We start from the raw sequence: 13,072 nt of genomic DNA on the forward strand, positions 1-13,072 counted from the left end.
TTCGTCAGGTAAACACAGATTCTGTCTCTTCTCGTAAGTATCATTCTAAAGACTAAAATTCCTCTTGTGCTTAGATTTCAACTGGGAGTGGAAGCTCCCCAAAAAAACACTGTTTTCCTCTGAGCCAAATCCCCTACAAGAGGCCAGATTAACTTTAGCTTTACAATTTGCATCTAAATAAAGTACCTTGACTTCTCCAAACAGAAAATTTACATTGCTACACTCTCATTGTTTAGAATTCTTCCTTTTCTCAAGCAGGTCAATCTACATTCTCCGGTTCTCCGCCCCTAAGAGCAAACAGGTGGTACTGCTAATCTCCCTTCCAAGGACATCCCAGCATGTGGCTTTTCAGTCTAAGATAAGATTTAGATTTACCAGGAGAGCTAGGGAAGTAGAAATTTCATATATATTTACAGAGATTAGTTCTTATTTTGATAGAGATGGGCTTAGTCCCTTAGCTGGCCTCTGGCTTTTCACCCTTGCTGTTACTGCAAGGTGTCCTTAGTTCCTCAGGCTACTGGGAATAACAGAGATGAAGAGGAAAGACTTTCAGCTCCTATTTTAACCAAAATTAATGGTGTTAATACTGACATAATTTTTGTCTAGGCCTTGCTAAATCTGAGGTTGACAAGTCTCATATAGAGACTGCGCATAAACTCAGAACTGCGTAACTGATTCATAATCATATGAATACAGTATGGGTACCGCTTGGCGCAGGAGATTACTGCGGAGGGAAGGTCCAGCTTGACCGTTTCTGAGTTCCCTGTGCGACACACCTGATTTGAAAGAGGTTGGTATCTGACTCCAGCTAAAAACCAAAAATACTTAAGGCTCTGCCTCCCCTCCCCAAAAGATACCAAGAGCCACAGATGTGAGTTTTTATAATGCTCACGGGAGGAATCAGGTCAATGTCCACCCAAGTCAAGGTTAAAGGCCCACTCATCTATGGATGAAAAGAATCATTTGATCACCTCTGTTAAGCATTGCCTATTTAAACTTAATTAATAGGGGGGAGAGAGGTTGGAGACCTTGCTGTCTGTTGTAAGGGCAAGCCCTTCACTGCCTCCCACCCAAATAAAAAAGCCAACTGGCCTTGTACTAAAGAGCTGGTCTTCTCACTGTTTCCCCTGCCTACCATCCAAAATTGCTGAGGATTATCAGCTCAGTGTTATTCTAAAATTGTTTAGTTAAACTCAGCCAGGGTTCCAATGCCCTACTTAAAATGCAAACAGGTAGCTACCTATTCAGCACTAATTAGCATTATAAAGTCAGAGCCTACAGCCCAGCGCTGCTATTCCGTCAGTGCTTTAAAGACAGTCTTAGCCAGATACAGTTTACCATTAGAAAAGTTAGGGAATCCCACGGAAACAGGTTTTTTCTTTAGCCCTAGGAACTCAGGCAGAACTATTGAACATAGATAATTTTTCTGCCTCAGGCCACCCCCTTTTTTATTTTTGTTTTGTTAACTAATGGGAGGAAATGTGGCCTCCCTTCCCCCAGCCTGGAACCTGCTTGCTCAAAGGTGGAGCTACGTGCTCATTCGTCCTGCCACGCCCACTGCTGGAACCTGCCTTTGCTGCCTGGAGGCACACACGTGTTCGTCCTGCTACTGGACCCTGAGTTACTTGGCGGGATATTGGGTTCCCTCCCCCTTCCTTTATAACTGAGTGTCTGGAAATAGTAAAATTGAGCTTTGATCAGGATTTGTCTTAGCTCCATTCTTTTCTTCCGCCCCGTCTAGATTCCTCTCTTTTCAGCCTGAACTGCCATTCTCAGTTGAACCGTTCGTGTTGTGGACTGCGGGCAGGCCGAAACAAGCTCCCTCCCTCCCTCCCTCCCTCCCTCCCTCCCTCCCTCCCTTCCTCCCTCCCTCCCTTAGCCTTCATGTGTAGTCTTCCTTTTGCTCTTTCCTTCAGTCCACAACACTTCCTCCAAAGCTCCCTTTAGCAGTCTCCCCTAGCTCCTTCCAAATACAAATTCAGGCCTCTGCCATCCTGAAAAGAAACTCTGGACTCCTTTCCTCTTCCTAGCTACTGCTCTGTCTCCCAACCCCCCTGTGAAGTTAACTTGTGCAGTCAACTTGCTTGGATTTAGAAATGCCCAGAGCATTCTAGAGAACATGGTTTCTCACATCTGTAATCCTCATACTGGGGAAGTGGAGGCAGGGTGTCAGGAGTTCACAGTCAATTCTCAGCTACACGGCACATTTGACACCAGCTTGAACCACAAGAGTGACCATCTCAATAGGAAAACCAACCAACCAACCAACCAACCAACCAAAAGTCAACCTTTTAGTTTGTGAGGGCTTTCAAAAGTGGATTAACTGAGTGGGTCAACCTGAATTGGCTCTGGGTTGAGCTATCTCGTGGCCTGGGACCCTAAGCTGAATAAAAAGGAGAGAGCTAGTTGAGTACTAGTGTTTATGTCTCTCTGCAGACACAAGTGACTCATATCCTCATCCTTACCACTATGGGCAGGCAGTATAACCTCAAACTGCAAGATAAAATAAGCCCTTTTACCTGAGGCCAGTCTTGCCACAGCAATGAGAGATGTAATCAAATTTTAAAGCCAAACTTTCTGAACTAAAAAGTCACAGTCATCTATTTTTCTCAGCACTGGAGAGGCAGAGGCAGGCGGAGCTCTGTGCTCTACAGAGTGAGTTCCAGCTACACAGAGATACTCTGTCTCAAAAAAAAAAAAAGTATTTTTATACCTGTGTCTGTGCACATGCACACATTCATATCACAGCATGTGTGGAAGTCAGACGATGACTTGTGGAAATCTGGTCTCGCCTAGCACAGTGTGGGGTCTAGGAACTGAATATCAGGCTAGGCAGCAAGCCCCCTTTCCCATAGCGCCAGCCCAGTGCCCCCCCCCACTCTTTCTGCCTCCTTACTTCACCTCACTCTGGTCAGTGAGGTTGAAATCACACTTCTATTGAAGTCATGGATAGCAAGTCATTGTTCAAGAAAGGCTGTGGAAATATTGTGCACTTTTCTGGCTCAGCTGTTGAGTAACCCTTCGGCCTGGCTGACGTCATTTCCTTTGAAATTGTCTTTTGACCTCCAAGACAACAAACTCCTGTCATTTCCTGTGTGTCTTGTCACGTTCTTTGCCAGCTTGTTTCTACCTGATCTCACTAGTACTTGCCAGTCTTTTACCACTGTGTACTATCTTCCAAGGTGTCCTTTTTAGTGTTTTTTTTTTCTTTTATGTTCATTGGTGTTTTGCCTGCATTTATGTCTGTCTGAGGGTGTCAGATCTCCTGAAACTGGAGTTATAAACAGCTGTGAGCTGCCACGTGAATGTTGGGAATTGAATCCCGGTCCTCTGGAAGAGCAGCCAGTGCTCTTAACCTCTGAGCCACTGTTCCAGGAATGTTGGTTTTGTTTGTTTTAGCTTTTTGGTTTTTCGACATAGGGTTTCTCTGTGTGTAGCTCCATTCTGGAACTCATTCTGTGGACCAGGCTGGCCTCAAACTTAAAGATCTGCCTGCTTCTGCTTCCCTGGTGCTGGGATTAAGGCTTGTACCACCACCACCTGGCTTTGCCACGTGTTTTTAACCCCTCTGGTGGCTTCAATAATCCACCAACTTTTTAATTTTTTTCTATCTCTGTGCTTTCAGGGTTCCTGTTGCCCACTGTCTCCAAAACTCTCTCTGTGGATGCCTTACACTGAAGGATGACATCCTCCAAAATACTTCCTTTTCTCCAGCCTCACCTCTAACACTGTCAAGAGCCGTGGGCAGGAATTCAAATGGAAGCCCACATACTGTGTGTCAGAGAGGTTGGAAGTTATTATTCAAGCTATCGCTTAGACAATGTTCTTCTTTCTTACTCTGATAAATAGGCCTCTGTAATGACCTAGAATAGTACGCTTAAATTTAGGATTACTGTACTTCCTGGAGTGTTGGGCTAAAATGTGATCCCTTAGGAAGAACTCATGATTCCTTGGTCCAGAGGCTCCATCCACCACCCTTTTTTCCCATCGTCTGGGCTTGGTCCTGTATCACAGAGGGCCTGGTATCCATGATTTTGAGTACCTACAGCCCATGTATTTAAAATCTGTTCATATCTCCCCAGCTGTATTTTTTCCCATGTTCCTCCTGAGTTGAGATGCATCAGAACTCTGGACCATTGCTTAAAGGAACAAGGTGGTCTTAGAAAGAGAAATCAAGGTGCTGGAGAGATGGCTCAGTGGTTAAGAACACCGTCTGCTCTTCCAGAGGTCCTGAGTTCAATTCCCAGGCAACCACATTGCATGTGGCTCACAACCATGTATAATGGGATTCAAAACCCTCTTCTGGAATGTCTGAAGACAGCAATGACATATAGATAAAATAAAGAAAATTGAAAAAGATCCATGAGAAGAATCTGACCTCCTGATAAAGCCCATCCAGGGAAGCAGGCTGTGGGAGCCAGGCGGGTGGGGCAGCCCTGGTATCCCAGCAACTGAGAGGTAGAGGCAGGGATATCAGGAGTTCAAAATTAGCTTGGGCTACATGCAACTCTGTATCAAAGGCCAAAAAAAAAAAAAAAATTGAAAAGAAAAGAAAAAAAATTGGTTGTAACAAGAAAGTTGAGAGAGCACAGTGGGAGCCTGGGACTAAGAGCCACCGTGTGTCTTGGGACATGCCACTGTCAGTCCTAGTCTTTCCAGTCAGACATACTCTGCACTCTGTATTTATCACCCCTCTCTCTTATTTTATTTTATTTTATTTTATTTTAAGGCAGGGTTTCTCTGCAGCCCCGGCTATCCTGGAACTCACTCTATAGACTGGGCTGGGCTCCATCTCAGAGATCTGCCAGCCTCTACCTCCTGAGTGCTGGGACTAAAGGTGTGAGACACCAACACCCAGCTATCTATTCCCTTTTACATCCAACAGTTAGGATTTGTTTTTATTACTACGCTGTCCACTCGCAGTTCGTGCTATGGTCGCCTACCTGAATGACTAGAAGCTTCTCTGGAACTCATCTCCCCACCCCTGACAGTTGTGTTTCCTCACAGCAGATGGCTTGATCTTTCTGGGCACAAATGTGTCTACTTCCAGTTAGAACTCACGAGCCTTGGCGTATCGCTTTTAGGAGCAAATCCTTAGCATGTCACTTAATATTCACAGTCGTGACCTGACCCCTGCTGACCTCTCCAGCTGATGGTTCACCTCTCACTGACCTCTATCACGAACATTCGAGAACAGTACTATACATACAGGAACAACCTACACTATCAGATATAAACACAAGCCCCCACACCATGTGCATTCATGTGTTAACACAGCAGCTTGCACATTTTCTTAACAGCCATATGGGAATATTAACTCACATACATATTTACAGCATACCCTCCTCCAAGAGTACATGCTGTGTTCTCACAAACTCATGTGTATGTTCTCCACACATATTCACACACATATGTGCTCACATGCACATCATGTACTTCAGTTGCATACACCAACACTATGTACCCACATCCTCTCATCCCTTCGGACACTTGGGTACCACATGTACTCTTATGCTTTTGTCTAGTTCTGCCTCCCGCAACACTAGGGTCAGGTCTTTGTCTATACCACACTTTCTCCTTAGAATGTTGCTTTCTGCCTTCATTGCCAGCTGTCTGAACTCCTCTATAAGGATCTGAAATAGTCCAAGGCTGGCTCTGGCTGTCCTGGAACTCACTTTGTAGACAAGGCTGGCCTCGAACTCAGAACTCTACCTGCCTCTGCTTCCAAAGTGCTGGGATTAAAGGCCTGTGCCACCATCACCCTGTTTTTCTTATTTCTTATTTATTTTATGTGTATTGAGTATTTTGTCTGCAAGTATGTCTATGCATGACGTGTGCCTGGTACCTAAGGATGCCAGAAAAGAGTGTCAGGGATTGGAGTTACAGATGGTAACATGTAAGCTGCCATGTGGGTGCTGGGAATCAAACCCAGGTCCTCTGCAAGAGTACAAGGCTCTTAACTACTGAACCATTTCTCCAGGCCCAAGGATTTAAAATATAAACCTAAAAGCCAGATATGGTTGCATGCAGTCTGTACTCTGGAGGCTGTCATAGAGAGATACCCACTTTGAGGCCAACCTGGGCTACATATTGAGTTCAAGACCAGGCTAGGCTACGTAGTAAGATCATGTTTCAAAATCACAAGGGCGAGGGAGATGGCTCAACGCACAGAAACACTTAATGCAAGCATGGAGACCTGATTTGGGCCATGGAAACCTATGTAAAAGCCAGACGTGGTGGCATGTGTCTATCAAAAGCAGAACCTAGGGCATCCCCCATGAGCCAGACTGGGTAGCCCAGAGTATACAGTGCAGTGGCAGAAACAAGAGGAACCCTGATTCTAACAAGATGAAGACAAGGCCCAGCACATGTATCTGACCGACACATGTATCATGGCATGCACATGCCCTCACATACAAATTCATACACAAATACATACTTACATGATGAATTAAAAAGGAGTAAAATCTAAGGCCTGAAGTAGGAAGCTGATATCTAGCTTGTTAGCCTATGGAACTTCTTAAATGTTATACCTCCTCAATGCATATTATTTTTGTCACCCTGACTGGTGGTTGTTGTTGCTGGTGGTGTGTGTTGGTGGTGGTAGTGTGTGTATTGTTGTTGTTGTTGGTTTTGTTTGTTTGTTTGTTTGTTTGAGGGGAGGAGTGGGGATGATAAGGTTTCCTTGTGTAGCCCTGGCTGTCCTAGAGCTCCCCCATAGACCAAGGTGGCCTTGAACTCAGAGATCTTCTGTTGGGATTAAAGGCGTGTGTCACCACCGCCCCACTTTTTTTGTTGGTTCTTCTTTGCATCCTGTCTGTTATCTCAGTTATTAATGATATGACATTTAAAACTGGAGGTGCACCGGTGCTTATGAGCATTGCTAGGGCTGTGTAGCATGCCCGCTGCAGCCAGGCGTACTGGTAGGAAATCCAGCCAGAGAGGAGCAGGGGAGGAATGGACACTGCCCGGAAGGACTTCAACCTCTTAGTACAAGGGTTCAAGTTCTCAACCAGAAGTTAGTCTAGTTAGGGATTAACTGCTGTCTTGTCTTGTCTTGTCTTGTCTTGTCTTGTCTTCTCTTCTCTTCTCTTTTCTTCTCTTTTTTTTTTCTTTTCTTTTTGAGACAGTGTCTTGTGTAATCCAGGCCGGACTTCACATCACTATGTAGTGAGAATGACTTTACATATCTGATCGTCTTGCTCCTGGCTTGCGCAATCGCGCCCAGTTTTACGGTTAGGGATCAAACCCAGGGCTCCATGCGTGCTAAGCAAGCAACCCTACCAACTGCGCTCCAGTCCCAACCCCTGGTGAGACTATTTCCAGGGATTAATTAGGTCTTCAGGATCCTTAGAAGCTATTTTCACTCATAGCACTCACTCGCTCTCACTCTGAGGGCTGCAGTAGGTGGATTGCCCGAGGGTGGAGGGGCAGGGCTTGAAGCCTGAAGCCTGAGCCCAGGAGTCGTAGTGATTACTGTGAGTCAGGATGTAAATAACCAACTTGGCTTTGGGAGCTCAGGAAGAGAGAGACTCAGCGAGGGTTATTATTCCCAAATGCCGCGCAGAGGTGGAGAAGGCACTTAGGATGTTATTCATAACCTTTCCAGAACAGCTTTGTTGGGGGGTCAGGCAGACCCCCCAACAGGCAGAGCAAAGTCCTCCTCTTAGATAAGAACAGCTTTGTTGGGGGGTCCACTGCCAGATTATAGAAGGTCTAAACAGGCAGAGCAAAGTCCTTCTCTTAGATAAGAGAGATGTCATGCCTCCTCGGGAACAGAGGGAGAAGGGCAGGCTGGGAGGGTAAGATGATCTGTGACTGAGGGCGGGTCGCTGTAGGGGTGGATAGGCAGTAAGCACTCACGGAAAATCACGGACAGGAAAGAACACAGCCTCTAGGACAGGAAGGCTTGTATAGGGAGGGACATGGATATTATTACTACTAGTAGTGTTTCCTCGTTTGAGTACACATAGAATCTGTATCAGCCATAGCATCTACAGTCACGCCCTGGGAGTTTGCTACTCTCAGAAGCTCCCCCCACCACCACCACTCTCTGTACACAGCTTTTTCAGCACTCCCTTCCTATTGCTATACTCGGCCTTGTAGCCTCTGTCATCCCTTGATGTCTGAATGCTACCTCCCTCTAACCCCATCCCTATATCTGGGCTCAGTGAGGGTCAACAGTTCAACTGCATTCCCGTGAGCGCTTGCAACCTTGCTGGATTCTCTTCTCTCATCCTGCTTTGGATAGCTTTAGCCCCAGGGCTTCTATCACACGCTAACAAATCCTAAATCTCAACTTTAGGTCCTGGCTTCTCCCCCTCAGCTTCCTTCTGGCTGTCACAAAATGGAGAGAATGAGCCTGTGCTGATGGTGGGAACTGGAAAAGGCTGAAGACAGGGATGTGGAGACTGGGGGTAGGTGGGTGGGGGTGGGGGTGGGGGTTGGTAGCCTATTGGACTTGGCGGGGAGAAGATTTGGATTCCAGAGCTGGGCAGTTTTTAGATGCTGATGCTGCTTGGAAGTTAGGTTGAAGGGAATGTAGGGAGGAAGCTCCTATGGGGTGAATATTATGGGACCTAGGTTGGCCTTTCATCCAATGGTCCTATGTTCTCATCCTGCCTCCGTCTGTTGAGGCCAATGTCCTCTGTTTGTTTGTTACTATCTAAGCCCTTTCTCCACAATTTCTTCAGACCCCAGCATCCTGGCTCTTCCTCCCTCTGTGCAGCTCCTCCATCCTTCCCTCCCCGCTGTCCTTATACCCAGACCTCTTATAGTTACCCTGATGTTGGGGAGGGCCTGCCGCTGCCTCACCAAGCCCTCCGGTGAACCCGCTGATGCAGAGGCCACCTGCCTGAGTCTTGATCGCAGACTTGAGCTCATGATTCTCCCGAATGAGCCGTACCAGCTTCTTCAGTTCCTCATTTTCCCGCACCAGCCTCTCTATCTGATGCCGAAGCCCCTCATAACTTGTAAGTAGAGACATGCCCCAGGGAAGGGGAGAGGGTGCAGCCCAAGGGAGGGCACTGCACCTGGAGGCTGCCCAGGGCCCGGGGCCTTGCCCGGGCTGGAAAAGGCCACCAGAGTCTGCAAGCCTGGCCTAGTAGGCTCTGGGTATTGTGAGGTCAGAGCCTCTGCCCTCCTCTTTGCTCTCTGCTCTAACAGGCTTGGCTCTCTGGGCCTCCAGGCCCGTGTGTTGCCTTACCTCAGCCTGCAATGTCTTGACAAGGTCTGGCCAATTTTAATTTCACGGTTGCCTCTTTGGCTATTGTCTTTACCTTACTTCAAGCTGGTTGCTGCCCCTGGGCTTCCCCTTTGGATAAGTCCTGTACCACATCACTTGCCTTTGTCTGTGCAATTGGCCCCTTCATCGGCTTTCCACAGGATGTTCAGTGAGTGTAGGTGTCGTCCCTCCAGACTACAACAAGGGGTGCAGTTTGGCCTGGGCATTTGTTGATTGGATACTCGTCAATGAATATTCATTATTCTGCCTTCCTGGGCAGGGTGCTCTTTCCTTTTGACATTAGCATGCCTGGATCTCATCTGTCAGCTATCTCCTGAGGAAGCTCTGTCTTGTGTGCCAGGAAATTGGCCCATAATTTCTTCTGGCTTCATTCCTTCCCTAGCGACTGGCTGAGAGTCTCCTTTAGCCAAGCACCAGGCTCCCCCAGCTCAGTAGCTTCCATTTCTGGCATGGGTTCCTTTTCTCCTATCTGTAGTGACTCTTCCTTTGCACCTGATCTCTGCTCCTTGGGTCCTGGAATCTTCTGGAGTTTCATTCTCTCAAGAATCTAAACCGAAGACATGATGGTGATCCAGCAGCGCTTGCTGTTTCTCTACAACTGGCCAGGGTTGCGTTGACTTGGCTTATCTGGCTGGCCAAGCAAGTATCCCATTCCTCCCTCACTGTTCCCTGTATGTCCCTCCTGAAGCTGTCCACTTGGTAGACGACAACTCTCTCCCGGCGGAGCAGTGTTCAACCGAAGATACACAAGTAGCTGTGTTCCTCTGCTAGGACTTCCAAACAAGATCCAGAGTCAGTCCTCCTCGATGGATTTCAAGAGCCAAGGACTGAGTCCTCCTGACATGCCCTTCTCCTAGAGCTTTCTAGAAAGAATGCCATGGGATCTTGGGAGTCAATGGAGGCTGATCCTCGAGACCTCCACTGGCTCTGTGCTCATCTTCTCTCAAAGCTTTCCATAGGTCAGGGAGAGGAAGGTAAAGTCCAGTTCCAGACCAGATTCTTGTGGGCAGATTCTGGTAGAGTGGAGCTGAGGAAGAGAAGGGTCAGTCTAAGTTGGGTGTTCTATTTGGACCTCACAATGGGGGGACCTGCCCCCCTATCTTTGACACTCGTGCTGTAATCTTAAGTCACTCTGGCCTCAAGGACAAGAGTTCTTTTCATTATTCCTTCTAACTTTATGAAATACATCTGCTGGATATCCCTGTGGCATATGACAATAAGCATACCACGGTCTTGTCTTTGAGTTGACGTCATCTCTGATGCTTCCATGCGATGGGTCATTTTGGGTAGTCTAGTGTGCGGTGCTGTCTTTGGTCAGAAGCTGGGATAAACATTTCTTTGAAGGTGGTTTTGTAGTTGTGGTTAACATTACACAATACTGACTTTAGGTAAAGGAGATCCCCTCCAATCATATAAGTGGGTCTGTCTCATCCAGTCAGTGACAGACTTATGAGCAAAAGATTGCATCATAAAAAAACCTTATCACTATTTTCTTTTTGTCTCAGTGCCTCTTTCCTCAGTCTGTGCAGGCATTGTGTTAGGAACCGGAGTCACAGTGCCCTTCATAAGCAGCCACTATGAACTGAATGACCATATCGAGCACATGAAAACATTGAGTTACCACTGTGATAAATTCTAGGAGGTGGTGGTGTGGGTGGAGTAGATATAGTTGGACTCAGAGCATTCTTACCCGAGGAAGTGATGGTTGAAATAATATCAAGCTCGGGAAGTTCCTCCCAGGAGAAGGAATGAGGAAGTATGAGGAAGGTGGAGCTATGGATGCGAAGAGTGAACCTATGTGTGCTAGAGAAAGATGGAGCACCCAGGACACAACAGGCTGATGTTGACTTTCGAAGCACGTTTAAAAAGGGAGTGTAGAACATACTGGAGGGGAAACCCCACTGTGTGGTATGCAGGAAGGAGGTCATGGCAGCCATCCGCATACATAGTGAGGTATCTTGGAGATGGATGAAGAAAGTGGTCAGGACTTAGAGATGTTTAATGGAGTGGTCCTTGGAATGATGGCAAGGGATGGGGCCAGGGATGGCCTTGGAGTGTTTAGCCTGGGTAGTAGAATAGTCACTACTTATACCAAAGCAAGAGGGAGGTCCAGTTTCGGAAGGAAGTTCCAGGTGGAGTTTAGACATGCTACAAGATCCTGGGGGTGTGCTAAGCGAGGTGGGAGTTTCTGCTGTGAATCTCAGAGTAGAACATGCTGCATGGGCTGGAAAGATAGATTCGAGAGTCATCAGCTTCTGGAGTGGCAAGCGAAGGCGTATGAGTGGATGAGATCAGCCAGGAACTGGTAATGAATGGGAGGCCCATTGTGCCTCGAAGAACTAGGGCGAGTCTGCAAAATACAGAGGGGAGAAGCCACAGGCATGGGTGGAAGGAATAGTCAGGGAGGCCAGGTTTCATCAGCTGGACCGTTTCAAGGCCAAGATGTAGCAATATTACCTAAGGCTTCTTGGAAGTCGGATGAGACACGACGGAAGAGTGGAAGTCTTTAGTGACATGTGGAAGGCTGCTTGGGTGGAGCGATGTAACCAACTCCAGATTCTCAGGTCTGGCAAAACGAGTGGGAGGGGGAAGTAGAGATGGGAGTACACGTGGCTTTCCTTTGGGGTTGGCATGTGAAGGAGTGTGGATAGAGCTGGCTTCCTTCTCTACCACCTTTCCTTTTTGCAGTGTCAGGGTAGCCTGAGGTCCTTGTCTCTTAGCCTCCAGCCTCTCCATGGAGCTACAGTGTAGAGAGGGAATGTCCTTGAAGGGTGCCCTGACTTTCCCAGGCCATTAAGCCACTCACCTCTCTTTGTTTTCTACTTATGACCGTAGCTCTTTCTAATCTTTTTTTTAATATAATATTTGTTCTTCATGTGTGTGTGTCCATCCTCAGGTCATGTGAGTGCAGACAGTGTTGGTGCCCACAGAAGTCAGAGGCAGACCCCTGGAGCTGGAGCTCCAGGCAGCTGTGCTGGGATTCGAACTCCGGTCCTCTGCAAGAGCTGAGCTATCTCTCCAGCTCTTTCTGTTCTTATTTCCTCTTCATTGAATTTTTTCCTTATCGGTAGTTTTATTATGTTGTATTTACAAAGTGTCCTTTGGTACCCAAATTAGTGAGTTTGATTGTGGGACGGAGAGCATAGGAAGTTTGGAGGGCAGGACTTGTCTAGAATTTTCTCCCATCCATCTGGGTCTTCAGGAGGCAAGGTCTGCAGAGCAGGGAGAGTGGCTGTCCCTGGGTTGTCTTCTATCCATCTTGCCTGGGCTCCTGGGCCATGCAAATAGGCCAGAGTTGTTGTCGGCAGGCTGCTGGAGGTCCAGCAGGATGGAGAGGAATCTCCCAGCATCCACTTGGGCTTTTCATCCCTCGCAGGCTCCTTAGGAATTCACCGGGAACAAATCTTTGTGCTGTATCCCTTCTTGAATGCTGAGTCACATCCACTCCCTCTGGTTTCCGGTCACTGGGTTTGCACATTTTGTCCCCATTCACATTTGCCTTATTAGATTCAGTTCAGCATTCCGGCTTGGCGTTCCGTCAGGGATCTCTGCTCCCCTCTTGGCTTGGAATTTTTGCAACTTCAGCAAACTTGCTGAATCTTTTTTTTTCCCCCCATTCAAAACATAAATTTGCTAAGGAACTGGGGTGTGTCTTGGAGCCTGCCCCTTCCCCCTTTTGCCTTTGACCTCCTTCCCCTCCCCATGGATGGACTATGATATGCCAAGAAGCATTCCCTGGGAAGCTGCCATCCACTGCACATGGCCAATGTAATACTAGCAAGGCTGGCCATGTGACCACTTTGATCCTGCCTGAAGGAGTTGCTTATA

The 13,072-nt window shown here is 47.3% G+C and overlaps 1 protein-coding gene across 2 annotated transcripts in view; it reads right to left on the reverse strand.

Moving 5' to 3' along the window:
• Positions 1–9,058, reverse strand: part of Spatc1 (spermatogenesis and centriole associated 1) — a 28,957-nt gene extending 19,899 nt beyond the window's left edge. For both annotated transcript variants that reach the window (XM_021183856.2, XM_085831800.1), the window contains exon 1: positions 8,782–9,058. In XM_021183856.2, the coding sequence (XP_021039515.1) occupies positions 8,782–8,986 (205 nt within the window). In that variant the 5' untranslated portion in view covers positions 8,987–9,058. The remainder of the gene's footprint in view (positions 1–8,781) is intronic.
• Positions 9,059–13,072: the final 4,014 nt, after the last annotated feature.

This window comes from Mus caroli, unplaced genomic scaffold, assembly GCF_978045245.1.
Source record: "Mus caroli unplaced genomic scaffold, Mus_caroli_1 scaffold_16, whole genome shotgun sequence".
Classification (NCBI taxonomy): Eukaryota; Metazoa; Chordata; class Mammalia; order Rodentia; family Muridae; genus Mus; species Mus caroli.